Source organism: Hippichthys cyanospilos, chromosome 7 (genome assembly GCF_059441005.1).
Source record: "Hippichthys cyanospilos isolate Australia breed blue-spotted pipefish chromosome 7, RoL_Hcya_1.0, whole genome shotgun sequence".
In the NCBI taxonomy this organism is placed as follows: Eukaryota; Metazoa; Chordata; class Actinopteri; order Syngnathiformes; family Syngnathidae; genus Hippichthys; species Hippichthys cyanospilos.
This window is the reverse complement of record NC_142375.1, coordinates 12,552,517-12,572,001: the sequence shown is the minus strand read 5'-3', so window position 1 is coordinate 12,572,001 and position 19,485 is coordinate 12,552,517. Positions and strand designations below refer to the sequence as shown.

General features: G+C 41.1%; 3 protein-coding genes across 3 annotated transcripts in view; 2 read left to right on the top strand and 1 right to left on the bottom strand.

Moving 5' to 3' along the window:
• The first annotated feature begins 364 nt into the window (after positions 1-364).
• On the top strand, positions 365-3,408 carry rpl9 (ribosomal protein L9). Its single transcript, XM_088418968.1, has 7 exons — positions 365-414; positions 953-999; positions 1,082-1,197; positions 2,087-2,182; positions 2,418-2,550; positions 2,802-2,882; positions 3,251-3,408. The coding sequence occupies exons 2-7, from the start codon at positions 954-956 to the stop codon at positions 3,355-3,357; spliced, it is 579 nt and encodes a 192-aa protein (XP_088275094.1). The 5' UTR covers positions 365-414; position 953; the 3' UTR covers positions 3,358-3,408.
• Positions 3,409-4,754: 1,346 nt separating this feature from the next.
• rfc1 (replication factor C (activator 1) 1) lies at positions 4,755-15,573 on the top strand. Its single transcript, XM_088418962.1, has 23 exons — positions 4,755-4,823; positions 5,207-5,323; positions 5,398-5,470; positions 5,881-5,994; positions 6,552-6,832; positions 6,951-7,022; positions 7,509-7,586; positions 7,674-7,994; positions 8,244-8,351; positions 8,424-8,603; positions 8,884-8,988; positions 9,482-9,908; positions 9,990-10,105; positions 10,207-10,321; positions 11,073-11,161; positions 11,240-11,377; positions 12,053-12,148; positions 12,229-12,482; positions 12,560-12,677; positions 13,419-13,564; positions 13,637-13,850; positions 14,236-14,424; positions 14,499-15,573. The coding sequence occupies exons 1-23, from the start codon at positions 4,821-4,823 to the stop codon at positions 14,592-14,594; spliced, it is 3,450 nt and encodes a 1,149-aa protein (XP_088275088.1). The 5' UTR covers positions 4,755-4,820; the 3' UTR covers positions 14,595-15,573.
• Positions 15,465-19,485, bottom strand: part of klhl5 (kelch-like family member 5) — a 17,461-nt gene continuing 13,440 nt past the window's right edge. The window contains exons 9-13 of the mRNA XM_088418963.1: positions 18,850-18,936; positions 18,318-18,392; positions 18,088-18,225; positions 16,944-17,115; positions 15,465-16,756 (exon numbers count right to left, since the gene is read on the bottom strand). Coding sequence (XP_088275089.1) covers positions 16,700-16,756; positions 16,944-17,115; positions 18,088-18,225; positions 18,318-18,392; positions 18,850-18,936 — 529 coding nt within the window. The 3' untranslated portion in view covers positions 15,465-16,699. The remainder of the gene's footprint in view (positions 16,757-16,943; positions 17,116-18,087; positions 18,226-18,317; positions 18,393-18,849; positions 18,937-19,485) is intronic.

Here is a 19,485-nt window from a genome sequence, read left to right as displayed (position 1 = left end):
ACGTTCATGTGACAGCGTCTGAAGAGGTAAAAAATGTTACTAAAGACTAGTCTTCGCATTTTACCAAATGGCCCACGTCAAAATGTATGTGAAGCATTTTAATATTAATTAACTTGTATTTTTTTTTCAAATTTTCAACTAGTTAGTGTACTCCAGGACTTTTTCACCGGGAGATGAGTATCACTTCGATTACTCAATCCCACCAGTGTAATATCATCAGCGTTATAGATATCAACGACGCCAAAAACAAATTCATAACAAGTCATTTCTTTTCATTTTATTTCTTCTTTTGGACATTTTACGGGAGATGATCATTTCTCTGAGTTCCATTGTTTATGTCTAACGACGTCACTTACGTACGCTACATGAGCGTGGTGACGCATTTCCTCTCTCTTTTCCTCTATCACCAGCGAGGTGAGCTAACCATAGAGTTTTTGTCAACGGAATCAATCAAAGTTCATCCGTCCAAATATAACATTAGGGTTACTTCTAACTTAGGTGTTCTTACGCTATTGTTATTGCTTTTTGTCTGGAACGCGTTATTTTGTGTGGACGCCATCTCGAGTGGGAACATAAGCGGTTGTTTGGTGTGATAGGGTTAGGCCGACAGTGCCCAGTACGGCTCAGAACTCACCCACTTTACCATGGCACGTTACTGCTCACGATGCGTAACAAATATGATAATAAAATGCTTGAGTTTGAGCTGTTTGGGCCAAATTCTTTATTTTTTTCAATAATGAGGAGTCACATAAACTTGCATTCGCACTATCCCAATGCCAGTGTAGCGGTTGCGGGGCTACTGTGCTACCTGCAGTTTTCATCTCCATAAATTCGAAATCGTTGCCAGCGTTATCAAATGAAGTTCTGTTGCGTTCTTTCTGAATGTTGGATGCGAAAGCATGAATTGTATCTGATTCTAATTCAAGTTGACCGCCTGTCATCCTAATCACAGAATGAAGACCATTCTCAGCAGCCAGACAGTCGACATTCCCGACAACGGTAAGACATCCCTAAATGTTGTGACATCTCCATGTGGCTCGTTTTTATATTCTTCCTTTTTCTTCCCCCTTCCTTTTTGCAGTCGAGATTAAGCTGAAGGGACGGACAGTGTCTGTCAAGGGTCCCCGTGGCAAACTCGTCAGGGAGTTCAACCACATCAACCTGGAGCTCAGTCTGCTGGGCAAGAAAAATAAGAAGGTATGGAAGGACCAAGGCTTGTTGGACTAATCTACCGGCATCACCAGACATATTTTACTGGGGCACTTGCCCCGATATAAATCTGCGGTGCCCCAGCAAATATTTAATCAGTATAATAATAGGCATCATCACAACATAGAGCACATTCTTATTTTCAAGGTACTTCATTGCTACTGTGCTCACTCCACATTAGAAATGCACATATGGCTAATTAATCTAGCAATTTATTTGTGCAGCGACCATATTTTTTTTCCCGAATAAACATTCCAATTCACTTGTAATTTCGCATTTAAAGCTTTCCGATTTCACATGCACTTCATTTATCTCATTTGTTTAGCCTTAGGGATCATTCCCAACATTCCAATAATTCACACATTGCATTTGTTGGCTATAATTCACATATATAGCTTTAAAGATGTAGCTAATTTGGCCGTCAATGTCAAGATCTGCTTAATCGTGGCAACTGGTCCCTTCGGCTAGCAAGTTGTAGTGCTGATCGATTGCAAAAGTAAGAATTTCTGCATATTGTAACGTTCATTTTAGTCACAAAGAGGTCTGCGGAGGAGGACTGAGTTTGTTATCGAGCACTAGTCGCGGCTGAAAGCAGCTTGGTATGACCTGCTTTTCAACAGCTTTTTCTATTTTTCTTTCAATATAAAACATGATCGGACAGAACCATGACAGTGAATCCCAGTTAGGTTTCATCCATTTGAATGTGTGCCCGTTTTTAACAAATTGGCATTCATGAAGTCATCAAACTGAATTGAGATGTACAATAGCAGTATGTATTTAAACATCCGGAGCTCCTCTGTATATGATGAGCAAATGATTTTAGTTACCCGATGCTGGTTGTTTTGCCTTGTTTAACGGCCAATCACTGTCATTTCAGCTGCGTGTTGAAAAATGGTGGGGGAACCGTAAGGAGTTGGCAACGGTTCGCACCATCTGCAGTCATGTGCAAAACATGATCAAGGGAGTCACTTTGGTAAGTGTCACTCAGCTTCCTCAGTTCTTGGGACTGACTGCAGAATGAACACATCACACGTTGATGATGCTGACGTTTCATCACCTCTGTACTGTTTTTAAGTCATAGTTCAACCTCAAGCAGTCGAGGCCGTTTGCAATATTTTGTGTGCTCGTCTGGCTGTCTTGTCATTGACTGTGTAATTTCACTGCTCCTTTTGCGTGCTTCATGTCTGCTCCCTCTTGTTTCGTTGCAGGGTTTCCGCTACAAAATGCGATCGGTGTATGCCCACTTCCCAATCAATGTTGTCATGCAAGAGAATGGGAGTATGGTGGAGATAAGAAACTTCCTTGGCGAGAAGTACATCCGCCGAGTCAGAATGAGGCCAGGTGAGTATGTGGCTATTGATGGGGTGACCTTTGTTGACTGCACATTCGTTGGACTTTGGTGTGACATTTTATTGCACGTTCATGTGCATATATAAATTGGAACTTTAGCTCTGGTCTGAGTTTCATTTGAGTGTCTGCATTTGTTTTTGTTTGAAGTCTACTTTCATTAAAGTACAATGAGCGCGTTCAAGGCCATGCGTTGATTTAACAACCGACGTAAAAGTACAACTTGCTCCGTTATGCTTTCCCAGGTGTGATGTGCACAGTCTCCTCAGCCCAGAAAGACGAGCTGGTGCTGGAGGGCAACGATATTGAGCTGGTGTCAAATTCAGGTATGTTGTGTGCACACAATAGAATTTAGCAACAACTTTTGTTTGCCGGGAATTTCTTATCTGTTAACTTTGGGGGACATTCTGCCATTGGCTTCAATTGAAAATGCTGATTTTTTTTTTTTTTTTTTAAGTGAATGAAGTAATCATCATGAATTCTTTAAGATGCTTTGCCTTTTATTTCAAATGCAAATCAACTGAATATTCCACAAGAGTTCTAAATTCACTTTTTTTCGTCTTGATACACTGCTCTTATTTGAAACAAGTATTTAGCGTTGTCTCAAAAGTTGTTCAACCTTGGCCTTATCTGCCCGACAGTCTCAGCAATGCTTTCGCTTACGATTTTTCACCCAATCGTCTTTTTTTTGCAGCTGCCCTCATCCAGCAAGCCACTACCGTCAAGAACAAGGACATTAGGAAATTCTTAGATGGAATTTATGTGTCTGAGAAGGGAACAGTTGTGGAATCAGATCAGTGAGATCTGATTTCACAACTTGCACCAATAAAGTTGGAATATTGTTTCATCGTCCTTGTTTTGTGTGTGTGTGTGTGTGTATGTTTTGTTTTGTTTTTTTCCTTTGACAAGGTACCAATTCAGTCTATCCAATATATCACAACTATATGACTTGTTGTGAAATGTCAAAAGTCGTATTTGGTGCTACTCCATGTTATTCAGAGTAGCATATTTCATAGCGTAGTGCTGCACTTGAAAGCTTTTTTTCCCCCCCTCGCAATTCCAAGTTTTAGTTTTCCTACAACCAAGAGTTAGATTCCCACATTTAAGTATTTTTTTTTACTATTCGGGGTCACATATTTGATGTATTAAATGCTATGATACCCCACAAAGCATTTAGCAAAAGCATTTTTTTTTGTTTAGCAATATCAAATTTAAAGAAGTCAATCTTTCAGTTAGGCTGAGGTGTACATATCCAAGCCAATGCAGAATTTGGGGGGGGGGGGGGGGGGGGGTTAATGCAATAATAGTCAGTCCTCCCAAATCTTTTTAAACCCCAAATTTTGACAAACATTTGTTCAATTCCATTGAAGCACAAATCAAATAATTAGATTAACATTAGAAGACTTACATTTGTTCTTTTGATTCAAATTATTTTCACGTGAATATACCTGTAGTTAAGCGGGAATCAAAACGGTTGAATCGGCAATTTAGGCTTCGTCCACTAGGGGTCTTGTGCATGAAGGTTCACGTGCTGAACTTTTTTGTGAACCAATTCAACGGAAGTCTTCGGGAAGTTTCATATTTGTATTTTTAAAAAGGCATGATTTAAAGAGATTTTTTTAAATTATTGGTTGCCATCCAAACGCAGGGCGCACAAGCGTACGCCCACTCACACTCCCAAATGCACTTAGGGGCAATATGAAATGTCCAATACAGCTACCATGCATGCTTTTTGGATTGTGGACAAGCTGCAGTACCCGTGGGGAACCCGCACGGCCATGGATGACTGGAGCAATTAAGACCCTTAATCATCCATATATCAGCAGCTTTGAAAAAAAAAAGGAAAGGAAATTAATACCCAAACACATATTGTGTTGATATACTAATTGCATTACAAGTTAATTCTCTTGTTTTTATTCAAAGATAGATTAAATTGGAAATATTAAATTTTATTAAATTCATTTTCCTCAGTCCCAAGCATATTAGTAAAATTGCTTGTAATCTGTTACATTATTGAATTGAGTAAACTTGATGTTTGCTTTTATTTATTACAGAATTCATTTGCCCGTCACTACTTTTGCACATTCAATATGGTGGTTTGTCAACGAGCTATTTAACGCTCAATGCAGTGTCTATACAGATTTGGCGATTGGAACGTTTTCATATGACGCCATAATCGGGCGACAACTTAAGTCCTTCGCGCCAACAAGCTCCATATTTTCTCTCGTTCTCTGACAACAAACCTGAAACACTGCGGGAAGACGATGGTAACGTAATTGTAGCTATCTCGTTTTGTGAAACCACAAGATGCCTGTCACAAAATGCTAACTTTGATGAGAACAAAACAGTCCTTTTGAGTCGTTAAATTCGTTCAAAGGTATTGCAACCTCTACAAGGGAGCCGTTAGCTCAGCGGATCAACTAGTGCATAAACATTGACATCGAATGACTTTATTTCAGTCAGCAGAGATGTTTTGCTTCCACAGCATTTGAAAACATCCCCATTTAAAGGCAATACACGTGATCTTTTCAAGAAACGATTGTGCGTTTAGTTAGTTGTGTTGATCAGGATTTAATTACACTTCCTATGAATTAGTGTCATCTCCAACAAGTTTCCTAATGCTCTGCCTATATGGTTTGGTTGCTCACAGGACATTCGACGCTTCTTTGCGCCGTCAGTACAGAAAGCGACTAACAATGGGAACGTTAGTACGAAGAGGAGCCCTCTTTCTTCAGAAGAAGAACTGAAAAAGAAGAAAGAGACGAAGGCAAGAAAATGTCATCGTTTACTCATTGGATTGCGTTATTACTGTCTAATGTGTCTTTTTATTCCATGCTTCAGATGAAAAAACAGGAAACAGAAGTTAAACGTTTGCATGACAAAAAACGGAAAAAACTTGCAGTTATAGAATCAGGTAACTATGTTTCTGAGTTTTGCTTGTAATTTTCTCTTTGCTGCAATTACTTTTTTGAGGCCTGTCTGTGGTTAATTTGGTTTAGCAAAACTGAGGTTGCAACAATACCACTCTTGATAAACAAATCTGTTGCTATTGATTAAATGAATAAGACAATGATTTTGGCATTCATTGTATTATGGGAAACCACAATGGTCGGTCTCATCTAAAGAGGGGATGCGTTTGCCTACAGGGATGAGGTTGAAAGACTGTTAGCGTGGAGTATTAGAGAACCACCTCACTCAAACAGAAAAGAACTTACCGGCCTTACCTAAATGCAACAACAATGCACCAGTTGGAGCAGCATTCTTGATTTCATTATATACATGCTGTGCAATGACAATAAATACAATCTATTCTACTCTACCCAGACTCTGACTCAGAGGAGCAAGATAAGAAGTCCAAGAAATCGCCTAAGAAGAAGAAGATCAGCAAGGCAACAAAGTCACTCAAGAAAGAACCTGTTCATTGCGTTTTGGAAACAGGTAAAATGGTTGTCAGGTTAATGAAAGTATTCTCATTTAACTTGTACTTAGGTAACAATAAACTAGGTAAATAAGTTCTTTTAAACAGACTTGATCTGTAAGTACAATTAGCATATTAAACAAAATTCTGTACACCCCTTTCCAAATGCCATTTTGTCCAAAGCCCCAGGTTCAGTTGAAGAAAAAACACCCAAAGCATGCTGCTGCCAGCACAGGTGATGGTTCTTTACTTATGAGCAGTGCTGTGTTTGCAACTTCATACCAAACATGCAATGATGAACTTGCAATGATGCTCAAAAAGTTTACAGCTCAACCACAGCAAAAAGTTAACTACAGCTCTAGAAACATAACACTCGACAAAATATGCCATGCATAGGTGTTTTTATTTCTTTCTAGGTCAACAATGCACCTCAAAGTTCAATTAGAGCAGATTTGATTATTTGAGGAATGTGATTGCTTTGTTTTTGAATCAAACATACAAATGAGCAGCTCTCGATTTCCGATGTGGTGGTATGTAGTTAACGAAGGTTATTTTGACACAGATTTTTCAATTTTAGACTCCGATAGCGACAGCTTCATAACCTTGAAGAAGTCCTCCACAACTAAGCAAAATGGCAGCTCCCAAAAGAGCAAGTCGAGTCCAGGTGTGAAAGAGGCTGCAGAGTCGTCTTCTGTTCAACTGAAAATTGGAGCCAAATGTCCCACCACACCCGTCACATCAAAGACTGCCCCGCCCACCAAAGCCAAACAAACTCCTACCTCGGTTGTTGACTATTTTGGCAACAGCAGCATCCAGCGCTCAGACAAGAAGTTGGTGGCCAGCACTAAACGAAAGACTGTAAGTAATGATGACATTTTTTTTCTTGTCAAAGTTAAACAGTCTGCCATGAGATATATTTACTGCATTTCTCTTAGGTGAACCATATATGCCTAATAACAACTCATTTCATCCTCAGCCCGTCCAGGATGCAGATGATTTTAGTGATGAGCAAATTGCTAGAATGCTGCAAATGGCTGAAGACGACGAGGTAAATTGTATGAAACAAATCCAGCTATAACATAAAAAGTTTCTTCGGTTTATGCTAGCCTTGTGTCCTTACTGTGAAAACTGCTTCTGAATTTTGTTCTTTCAAGTTTACGTTGATGGATACTGAGCTAAAGCCAACCGATTTTTAATTAGATGAGTATTTTAGTGTTTGCAAAACACAGAACTATATTTAAAATTCCATGCACCTGTCTCCATTGACATTGACGCACAATATTGCTTTGTTGTTGTCTTTTGTGAGCAATGTACATTTCGTTTGTTCCTGAGAAAATGTATCTTATACTTTGCCTGATTATGCTGTAGAGCCTATATTGAGCGTTTAGTTGTTTTAAAACACTGAAAATGTGTGTAAATCTTGATTTGAGACTTACTTCACTTTGTTACAATACAACCCTTCTGTTTAAGCTTGGTTTTCTGATGCGTAATATTAATTAAAAATAAAATCTTTTCTCAATCGGGCATCACTTAGCTGGAGAAGCAGATCCATGAAGACGAAGACTTTGCAAGAACACTCGCCATGCTGGATTCAGAACCACAGGCGAAGAAGGTGATAACATTTAGAAAGAGTAATCATATTGAATTCGTCCCGGCATTTTTTTATTCGAATGCAACTTTTCTTGTGTTTCTCTTCCAGGTTCGTAAAGGCTCAGATGGAAAAGATGTTGAGGCATTACCCAGAAAGAAAGTAACCCCTTCAAAGAATAACAGAGAGGACAGCTTGTCAGAAGACATGATCGGGCCTTCACCCAAGAAAAGCCCTGCTCCAGTCAGACCAAGTTCCAAACTTGGATTGATGAAGAAAAGAGATGAGGAAAAATACAATGCGACAAAGAGCATAGAGCAGCCAAAATTGAAAATCTCTCCCAAAAAGGAGACACTTACTGTGTCAAGCGGTGAAAAGGCACAGGCGTCGAAATTAGGAACCACCCCTAAAACGTCTCCCAATAACCCAGCGGTAAGAAACACTTCATTCTCTACAATTGGTATGCAGGGCTTGGCATAAATAACTACACCCTCTTTGAAAATTAAGTTTTTTTTTGTTTTTTTTTTAATCTATCACACAAAAACAAGTACTTTTCTGAATTGTGATTCAAATCATCCTGTTTTGCCATTAAAACCTTTGCCCCCCTGATATCAACAACCGTTGGGTTACAGCAGCAAATCCTTGCTGGCTGATATATTTCTGTTCTCTTCATCCTGTTAGAGCGCAATGCCTGACGAGGCAGAGAAAAAGAAGCTCAACACTTCCGCCTACAGAAATTACCTCAACCGAGATGGCCCACGAGCACTTGGCTCCAAAGAAATCCCCACGGTACTTCATTTGAGTCATGACCCCACAGAGGTGACATGTGTTGCTCATCGCCAACTGTTTTGGGTCTTCCAGGGTGCAGATAATTGTTTGGAGGGTTGCGTGTTTGTGCTGACCGGCGTTCTGGAGTCAATGGAGAGAGAAGACACCAAATCCCTCATCGAACGCTATGGCGGCAAAGTGACAGGCAACGTCAGCAAGAAGACCACCTATCTGGTGCAAGGTCGCGACAGCGGCGTTTCCAAGCTCGAGAAGGTGGCCAACATCTCATTTCAAGTGCACTTGTCTGTTGCTTATAAAGTGATTGAACTATTTTTAATATCTGTTTCCTCACAACTTGAAAAAAATGTTGAATTAATTCTAGTTTCACTATTTTACAATAGTATTAAATCTTGTTTTTTTTGTAGTTTTTTTTCTGTTGCTAGCAGAAATTTTTTTTACTAAGGTTGTCGTTTTTCCGTTTTGCACATACTGTAAGTACCATTAAATGCCATAGTAACTGTTATCCATTTTTTCTGGTTTTGGTTCTGCTAAGGCGGAGAGTTTTGGTACCAAAATCCTTAGTGAGGATGATCTGTTGGAGCTGATTAGGACCAAACCAGGGAAAAAGTCAAAGTATGAGATTGCTGCAGAGGCTGAGGTTAGTACTCAGTGCATTCAAAATTGTTTTGTTGTTTTTTTCAAAGGGAAAGACACATTTCAAAAAACCTTTCATACTAGGTTGTATGTGGGCCCACTAGTCTAAACACGATATTGCCAATAATATTGAGCTAGTAAAATATGAAATATGCTGAAATCTGTTGTTATCATCTCAGGGAGCAACCATTTTGCAAATTGCTGATGATCGCAAATGACGCCATTTATTGGTCATTATCTAAACCTTTAGCAACTCTGATGTAATGTTCAGGTGACAGCAAGTGGCAGAATGGCCACTTCCAGAAATTTATAAAACAGGTGGATTTTGCTGCTTATTCATGGACAGTACTAATCCGAATACAGTGTTCAGACTGGTGAAGGCACATAGAACATATTTTTGTCAAGAAAACGTTTGAGCTGACTTCCCCTTTAACAAACTGATTTCAATTAACTTGATATTTGTATAATATCTGGTTTGTCTTGATTTAATCATTTAGATCAAAGCCTCAATGACCAGGACTCCCCCGGGCTCAGCTTCAAAGCTCACGCCTAAAACTTCAAAGAACTCTCCCTCCAAAGGCAATTCAAGGTCCCCTCACACTCCGAGTCCCTCAAAGACTGGACAGATAACCAGTCGCGGTGTCAAAACCGTGGCTGGTGGAACCCCACCCGGAAGAGGCCCAGCTCAAACTGCTCGTAGGGACTTGGGCCTTTCTTCTTCCTCTTCCCCATCTTCTGGCTCACAGCAAATCTCAAAGTCAGTAAATGAGGAGGGTGGCTCTCTACTGTGGGTAGACAAATATCGTCCATGCTCTTTGAAGGCTTTAATCGGCCAGCAAGGGGAACAGAGCTGCGCCAACAAGCTTCTCCGCTGGCTACAAAACTGGTACAAACACCATGGCGGCGGTGCCTCTAAACCACCAGGTGTTTATCCAAAAACAAAAATGCACACACAAACACACACATTTTAAAGTGAGCATTTGCATTTTATTTTGATGTGTTTAGTTGCCAGATTTGGAAAGTTTGGTGGAGGAAAAGATGATGGATCAGGATACAAAGCTGCTTTGCTTTCCGGGCCCCCAGGTGTGGGAAAGACAACAACAGCAGCCCTGGTCTGCGAGGTGCGTTTGAAAGGGTAGTGTTGCTTTTGGCATTGTAGCAACTGAGATTTGATAAGAACTTTCTTCCCTGTATTATATATACACTGTGGATTGGCCAAAAGGAGTTGGGATTCAGCTATGTGGAAATGAATGCGAGTTGCACACGCAGCAAGACCAACCTGAAAGAAGTGGTTGCAGAGTCCCTCAATAACACCAGTATTGAAAGCTTCTACAAAGGTATTGTGATTTCTGTGGCCCTGGGAAAGTTGAAATAATGTCAAAATAAATTGTGTGTAGCATAAATTCTGAGTGATAAAATAACAAAATATAAAAGCAGGAACAGCTTAATATAATCACAAAAAACAAATTGTACAAATATTGGCCGTTGCGTATTATCGGAGGAGCTCCACGCCATTAAATGACAGACATTGTTACCTCATTTTTTCCGGTTAATGGGGACCGAAAACCCCTCGCGAAAAGTGAAATTCGCTAAGTAGGACAGTTCTTACGCACATCCTGGATAGATCACATGTTAGCATGTCAAACAGTGCAGATCTTAATACCTTGAAGAAAATACAGTGCTCCTAAGCATTGAACATTACATACACTAATGTGCACTTAAGGCGTTGGTGGGCGTTCGTCTGCTGGCTCGCCAGTAGAGGTCGTCATTCCCATGCAATATCCTCAGTGAAAGTTACCTCTGTGTCATGATGTCTCCTAATCTGGAATCCACATTTGAAAGGCAGATGCGTATGTTCTCCTGTATTTGATCTTTTATATCTGTGTCTTACGATATGAGAGCACTCTAAAGGCGGGTTGTAAAAGTTTATTGTAGCCGAATCTGGCACCTTTTAGAACTCTAGTTATCTTGTGGTCATTGGATCAGTCAGCCAAGAAAGAAATTGAGATGTAGGTGACTGGGGCATATTCCCTTCAAGTGTGCAGTTGACGATGGCCAAATGATGATTCATGGTTGTATGTTTGGTAGGCACTTCTCAGAAAGTCAGCGCAAAACATGTTTTAATCATGGATGAGGTGGATGGCATGGCAGGCAACGAGGATCGGGGCGGAATGCAGGTACACATCAATTGCTTCTTGATTCATGAAGTTGTCAGGCCCCTCCCCTTGATACTGACAAGTTTTGACCTCCCGCAGGAATTGATCGGCCTCATCAAAAATTCCAAAATTCCCATCATCTGCATGTGCAACGATCGGAACCACCAGAAGATCAGATCATTGGCCAATTACTGCTTTGATCTACGTTTTCAGAGGCCGCGATTGGAACAAATCAAGGTGAAAACAACTCTTGCAGGCTTCTGAGACAGTATCCCATCCATTTGTCTTGAAAATATACTACCAGCAGCAAATTGGGAGAGCGTGAAATATTTTCTTCTTCCAATTAGTGGCCGAATATAAAATTATTAAAAAGCACAAATTTTAATGTGAACTAAATGCACATTTGTGTCGCGCGGCCGTGTTCATCCAGCCAGCCGGCCATACTTTTTAGTCAGTTCAAATAATCACTTGATTTGATCACTGAAAAGTCCCACATGATCAATGCTATTTTTGACCCAATCAAAACAGAGCAGAGTGCCGATTTTGTCCACCAAAACAATACCATTATAGCATTACTGTATTGGATTTTACTCTAAAGATTCCTTTTTTCTTTAACGGTTCAAATTATCAGTATGACATCATTATTCCTAATTTGGGGTCAGCATTTTATCTCACATCCCAGGAAGCAATCAATTGTGAGCAAATCTCTTTAGTTGTACAAGTGTCTATGCCAGCAAATTAGAGAACAGACAGAACAACAAAAGCTTTGTGCCTTGGCTAAGTAATAGTAGGGAAACACTGGTTTAAGTGAACAAGGATTGTTTGTTGTTTTCGTAGTCTTCCAGAAATACTGAATGAAGTGAGCCATTTGTTTCTGTGTGGTCTACCTAACTCTTAACATTCTTTTTATAGGGCGCTATGATGTCCATCGCGTTCAAGGAAGGAATCAAGATTCCTCCTCCGGCACTTAATGAAATTATCTCTGCATCCAATCAAGACATCAGACAGGTTTAAAAGAAAAACAATCGTGACAGGTGATAAGGTTTGGGAGCATATACGGTTAACAGTGCGTTGACTGTTTTGCGCAGGTGATCCATAACCTCAGCATGTGGTCGGCCAAAGACAAGGTGATGACCTACGACCAGTGCAAGTCTGATGCGGCCAGCGCGCGCAAGGACATGAAATTGGGGCCCTTCGATGTGTGCCGGAAGGTGTTTGCTGCAGGCGAGGAGACGGCTCACATGAGTCTCATTGACAAGTCTGATCTCTTCTTCCATGACTACTCGCTAGCGCCACTCTTTGTCCAAGAGAATTACATCCACGTTCGGCCCGCCGCCGCTGGGTGAGGGGGGCCTCCCATTTCAACACCTTTTAACGCTCACTCGTTTGCTGCAATTGACAAAGCTGTTCACTTTTTAGGGGCAATGTAAAGTCCCACCTTGTTCTGCTCAGCAAAACCGCCGACTCGATCAGTGATGGAGACCTGGTGGACCGACGCATACGCTCTGGGCAGAACTGGTCTCTGTTACCCACACAGGTAGCGCACATACACTTTCCTTGAGTTGATTTGTTTTTGCATCGAAGGTTTTAAAGTTGTGTTGTAGTTGCATCTTTTGGCCCGGGTTAGGGTTAGGATTAGGCTAATACGATACCGTATTGATACCACCCTATTTGGAATTTTTTTTCTTTAATAGGAAAGTTCAGATCACTCAATTGGATGTGTTCAGGCAAATTTAAAAAAAATATTTTATGAAACAGGAAAAATGCTGCTGAAATGCTCCCAAATTGTTGACATCTTATTGAGGCACGCTCCTTTGTTTTTCCTCAACATGAAGAAATGCCCATCATTGATTAAGAAACTTGTGCTCCGGCCAACAGGATGTCTTGGCTTGCCATGCATTGAATACTTCACGACATGATATGATGCATTCAGGTTCCATTTTGTTATCCAAAATGGCATATTCGAGTTATTAGTTACTACTTGCTAATACCGAAACCGCCATTTTAATGCCACATCAGGACTTCTTCCGATACCTGTATCAATATCAGAACAACACTAGTTGAAAGCATTTTTATATCCAAATTCAGTCTTCTAAATTTACTTGAATCAGTATATTGTTTTCATGGTCTGAAAACAACCAATACAATACAAAATGACCATTTTGTATTTTATCGTACTCCAAAAATTCCCTTTACAGTACACACTTCTTGAGAATAAAGAGTTAAAAAAAAATCAATAAACTGTTTATTTAGCGCCTCATTGTGTGTTTGTTTGAAGGCCATCTATGCCAGCGTAATCCCAGGTGAACTCATGAGAGGTTACATGAGTCATTTCCCAGCGTTCCCGAGCTGGCTCGGCAAAAACTCTTCAGCAGGCAAACATTCCCGCATAGTCCAGGAGCTGGCCTCGCACATGTCTTTAAAGTGAGTGTGCCACACCAGTTACCATGCTGCGTTTGAATGTGTGGGATACTAAAAGTTTGATTTACTGTGCAGGACAATGAGCAGCAGACAGGCGGTGAACCTGGACTATCTCTACTTCCTCCGTGGGGCCCTGCTCAGCCCGCTCCAGAAGATGGGGGCGGAGGGCGCCAGTCAGGCTGTGCAGCTGCTGGACGATTACCAGCTCATCAAGGAGGACGTGGACAGCATGATGGAGATCGCTTCGTGGGGCGGACAGCCGGACCCCTACTCCAAACTGGACTCCAAGGTCAGCAAGTGGTGCTAGTTGCTTTGCTTGCGTTGTTGATCTGTGGATCTCTCTAGTGGGGCAGAAGACACTCCATGCCAAATGCACAATTGCTTTTAACGGTGCCTATGTTTGGATTTAATCTCCAAGGATTCTATTTGTAAATTAATTAGTACAGATACGAATGATGTGCAATTCATTTTGATTTAACCATTTTAAATCACCGGTTCTCATTTTGCCCTAAAATTTGAAAGAGGAAAACCCTTTTTTGTTACTTGTTCATGTGATTAAAACTTAAAAAATCAATTTGAAATTCACGTATATCCCCAAAATTTCAGATTCATGCATTTCGGATCCACACAAAACTTATGATACAGAGAACCAATCTTGTGTTTCTTCCTTCCAGGTGAAAGCAGCGTTCACCAGGGCATACAACAAGGAAGTTCATCTCACGCCGTACTCGCTTCAAGCCGTCAAGAAGGGGCGTCGTGGCGGTGGCGGCGACGAGCCCGAATTAGAAGTTCAGGACACGGAGAAGGACGCCTCAGTGTCTGAGGATGACGGCGATGGCATCACTGTGGATGCTATGATCAAAGTAAGTTCAATGCAACTGTTGATCGCTTCAATTGATCCCGTCCCATATTTTGTCTTTGTGTTTTCCTCCCACAGCAGAAGAAGACAAAAGCCACCAAGATATCCAATAAAGTAAAGGCTGAGGTTTCCGGGAAGGGCAAAGGCAAGGGCAAGGGCAAGGCTAAAAAGTGACTTTGAATCTAAAACAAAGCTGTAAACTGCATCCTAACCTTTAACTCTTCCTGCCCTTTAAAAAAAAAAAAAAAAACCCTCCTCATCATGGTTATGTGTGAGGGCTCCAAATCATTGAGCTGCTGTGTAAAAGTACATAACATTGCAGGAATGCTTTTTGCTTTTCACCCAGCACCTTCATTTTTTTCTTGTATATTGCTTATTTTGTAAAATAGAGAGACATTCCACTTGTTATTTTGTGTGCGCTGCTGTCAAAAATACATTTTAGGAACTACCAATATCAAATAATGTATAGTCATTTTGCTTACATTGGTGGATTAACTTTCAAAATTCAAGGTTGGGCTGACACATCTTTCATTCCGATGGGAATGATTTTGTGCACAGAAAATGTTAGGTTCGGGTTCCTGTGTTCAATACCTTAGCGGTCGTTCACACATCTGGGTTAAAGGTCATAGTTTCACATTTCCACATTGTCGTATAAACTGATATAGTGATGGTGTCATAGCTTTTACGCCTATTTGACCTGCCTCCATGTATTTTGCTCATTACGCACTGCAGCTGCATATCATTTGTGACCTCAAGGTCACTGGCGCCATCCTCTCAAGTGTTTAAGCTTATCCAGCCGTAAATAACATAAAGGAGCTCATGCCGAGGCAGCCGTTGCGCTCCTCGGTCATTGTTAACCATAGTTAACTTCATCTACGTTTCAGGCTCACAGCAGTCCAAAATGTGATTGCAGTTCCCTCGCAACAGCGACACGCATGCCCTGCTGTCTTTTATAGCTAAATGTTTCTGACAATTGAAAACGGCCTGGATCATAAACATGATGGAGACCATGCTGTGCTATTTTACAGAGGCAGACCAAAATGCTTGCATCTCAACTTTTATTGTATAAAAGCCATAACAGCATGTTAAAGCATCTCCATAGTATTGTACATACAGATCATGGCAAATATGAAGTGCCTTAGATGGTTTGAAAAAAAAATGGGGGGGGGGGGGGGGGGGGGGGTGGTAGTGTCTTTCAACAACATTCATGGTAGAAAAATAATCACTACTGTGTAATAAACATTTCTGTACATATTGAACAAATGTGGTTGATGAAAGGTTTTTCATCTCATTTGAGTTTGCTTTACTCACAGCAGTAATATTCAAAGAAAGCATTCAAGAAAGATGAAAGGGGTAGTATGAAAGGGAACGTACTAAATGGCGTGGATGAAAAAAATATGGGGGCTATACAGGATATATACAACTTGATCATCGCATGAATACAGTACATGTCTTTTCGGCCGTGGCCTTTAATATTTGTTGTGTGTGCCATTTACATGACTTCCATTCGGTAGTGAAACAGAAACTTCTGCCAATAATTACTAGCACATTGAGTAGAGAGTTGGGAAATTGGAATAATAGCAATGCTCTCTTTAACAGTACAGATGGCTGAATTACAGATGTTCTACCAAAATTTGTATTATTGTGTGTTAAGTGTAGCCTTCCCCAAATTTGACTTGAGTAAAATACGGAATGCTATTTTTGATAGGTTCATCATTAGTTTGTCACGAGTGTTCTGGCATACATGATGTATTTTACAGAAGTACCGTTGGGTCACGACTCCACAATGGGCCTAGTGTTGAAGCAGACCTGACAATTTATTGTTCAATCACAAACATTTTGTCTTTTACAGTACAAGTGAGCTGATACAATGTGGAAGAAGGTTGCAACAGCAGGAGGAAATTAATGGTTCATTCTATTGTGCTGATTATGGCAGAACCCGTTTGATGTCAGTCGTTAAGAAAGCTCTTTGCTAATGAATCCATTAAAATGACGGTTACAAAAAAAAAGAGAAACTTTCTTGACGGTCCCTCACCTTTCTGTCAGCAGGACTGTACAAGTGTGTTTTCTGAAAAGAAAAAAAAAGGTAGAGGGACAGGTTCTATGTTGAAACATGACCAGCGGTGCTCTTTTGATCATAGCTGTCACTGCTGGAGGAGATTGGGATGTCAGCACTCATAAAATGAGGCTGGGAATTATCGTTCACACTGCAGATGTCCCCTTGCGCGTGTGGTTGGTTTTTGTCCTTGCACAGCCCACTGGGCTGTTCCGCTGTGTTCTCACATTTTGACCACCACCACACTGGCTCCGGCTCGGCCCAGACACAGCGACGCGACCTGGTGAATGGAAGAACCACAACATCAGCACATCTTGCATTCAATTATTAACATCAAACAAAAAAAAATACATGAAACGATTGTTTTAGCTTTGATTTTCATGAGTTCAATTTAAAAAGATAGGACAGGGATTACAAGTCCAAAAAGGTTATTCTGGGTTAGTATTTACGATTGCGCATATGTGTACCTGAGACCACTCATTGGTCTGCGGGTCGTAAGCCTCCACGTTATTGAGATACATTTGACCGTCGTAGCCACCAACGGCATACAGACGGTCGCCTAGGAGACAGACGCCCACCGCGTCTCTGCTGATACTCATGGGGGCCACTGCTGTCCACACATCTGTCTGAGGGTCATACCTGTAAGACGTGTAGACTTTCAGACTTAAGGCAGAACAAGATGAACATGAAAATAAAAATGAGAAAATGCAACTCCTGCAGAAACTGCGCGTGAAGGCTGAGAGGCTGAATTAAAAAGTGTAGAATGACTTGGAATTATTTGAATGATTTTGAATAACATGGATAGACATTCAATGACATACAATATGCATGCTGTACAATGGGGGGGGGGCTGGTGAAGCAGTGGTTAGCATGTCCACCTCACAGCTCCAGGGCCCAATTTCAAATCCACCTCGCTCCATCCTTCCTGTGGGGAGAGCCCACCTGGGTTCTCTGCGGGCACTCCGGCTTCCTCCCACACTCCAAAAAAGTGCATGGCAGGTGTCCTGGACACTCCAAATTGCCCTTGATTGTGATTGTTCGTTCGTCTCTGCGTCCCCAGTAAATTAAAATTACTGAGAGAATTGGGGGATTCTCATTTCATTGTTGCAAAACTATAATGCCTCCCTGGAGCGGTTTGAGGGGAAAAGTGTCAAATTTTCCAAAAATGGTACTGGAATTGCTCATAAAAATTGAACAGTGTAACGGTTTGATTTTTACAGGTTTTGGAGGTTTGCTTGTATTTTTGAACCGTTGAAAATTCCTCCGACAGTGAATTGAATGTGCTGAATATTTTGAATTTCAAATAGAAATCATTTTGATGTGTAGTTTTGAAAATGCAATTGAGAAATTGAATACTTTGTAGAAAAAATTTGGGATTTTGGGAAAGCCATCCATTTTTGGAATGGAAAAAAATGGAAGCACGGGGGGCGTGAACATTCATTTGAATTAACATTAGGTGAATTATATGGGACTAAAAGCGCGGCAAAAAAGTGCAAGACATCAAAAGAATAATAAAGTTGTACAGTACGCATACGAACAAAGGCCTCAGCTTTCACGCAACAATTATTAGAGCAAATGTGGTGATGATGTGAATACGATGCTTTGCGTTACCTCTCCACGCAGTCGCTTAGCCGCGAAGCCAAAGATGACGCAGGAGCGTCGTGACCGCCAATTGCGTACAGGAAACCGTGCCACGTGGCCACGCCAACACCGCCGCGTCGCTTGGCCATGGGGGCGCAGTCGTTCCACCTGAACATGAAGGTCAGCGGCTCAAAACTATCAAAGAGGTGGAAGCCACCAGAGCAGCATCAAATGATGAATGAATCGGTATGCAGCCTGACCTGTTGGTGTGGGGGTCAAAACACTCCACTGAACGCAGGCAGGAGGAGCCATCACGACCTCCGACTGCATATAATCTGGGAATAAAAGACGCTCCTATCATAGCGGTCCAATGACGACGCCCCCATTTATGAGAGTGAGCCCCTGCTCGTAAAGCGCAGAGCCAAGACTGGGGAGCAACAAACAGCACTGAGTAGGTAACAATAGGCACCATCAAAAACACAAACGCGTTGTACTCTCAGCATCTTGTTCCTCGGTTAATTAAATGCTGGAAAGGCTTTCTCAACTCTCGGAGGACCGAAGCAAAAAACAAAGGGAATGATTTTGCAATTCTAATGATTTCTCTTGTCTGCTGATGCTGAGGGATTCAGAGGCAACGGTCCTAAAATGACTCATTTGGGCGCTTGGCAGCAAACATTTATAGGAAGATGCCGTCAAAGTATTTTTACACAAAAATGTGAATAATAGACTTAATGAATTCCTGTCCCAAAAATACGGTAATGTGTTACTGTATACTGTTGCACGATAACCTACTTGTTATTGAGTACTGCCACTCCCACAGTGCTTCTTGGCGTGGCCATACTGGCAACAAAGCTCCACTGGCGAGCTTGGGGGTCCCACCTATAAATGGAAACAAAAATAAATCAATCAAAAGAGGAACGATTCCTCATTTCATGCTTTCATCAGACACTTGATATAAATTCTCAAATGGTAGGTTGGGACTCAAACAATGGTCAAAGATCTATTCTTGGTGGGTCTTGGACAGTTAGTATTATTAGTAGTAAACCCGCACATTTTCATGCCCTACTGTGTGATTAGTCATTGAACACATCTCCAGTCAACTCTTTCTTCTTCTTGTCCAGTTGTTGAATGCAAGCATATTTCCCCCCAAAACCCTGTTCATTACATCAATTGGCCAAACATGTCTCGCTGTCCCATATTGGAAACGTGCTGCCAGAAAGCTCAACTTGCTATGGTTTGACTTCATTTCCCATGATTTTTTGACATGGAGCTAGGAAGTAGTGCTAGTTCCGGTACGACGTGAATATAAAAGTAAACAGTTTCGATTTCTTTTTAATTGGTTCATCGTATAAACCGCTGTGCGATTGACATACACATGACCTGGCCCATAAAAAATTGGCTCGATGGACTTAAAAGAAAGGGAAAGGA

Coding starts and splice junctions, on each gene's coding strand:
- rpl9 (XM_088418968.1), top strand. CDS start 954: ATGAAGACCATTCTCAGCAGCCAGACAGTCGACATTCCCGACAACG. Junction 1,198..2,086: donor TGGGCAAGAAAAATAAGAAG/GTATGGAAGGAC, acceptor CTGTCATTTCAG/CTGCGTGTTGAAAAATGGTG. Junction 2,883..3,250: donor TGAGCTGGTGTCAAATTCAG/GTATGTTGTGTG, acceptor TTTTTTTTGCAG/CTGCCCTCATCCAGCAAGCC.
- rfc1 (XM_088418962.1), top strand. Junction 8,352..8,423: donor GCTCCAAAGAAATCCCCACG/GTACTTCATTTG, acceptor TGGGTCTTCCAG/GGTGCAGATAATTGTTTGGA. Junction 8,604..8,883: donor GCGTTTCCAAGCTCGAGAAG/GTGGCCAACATC, acceptor GGTTCTGCTAAG/GCGGAGAGTTTTGGTACCAA.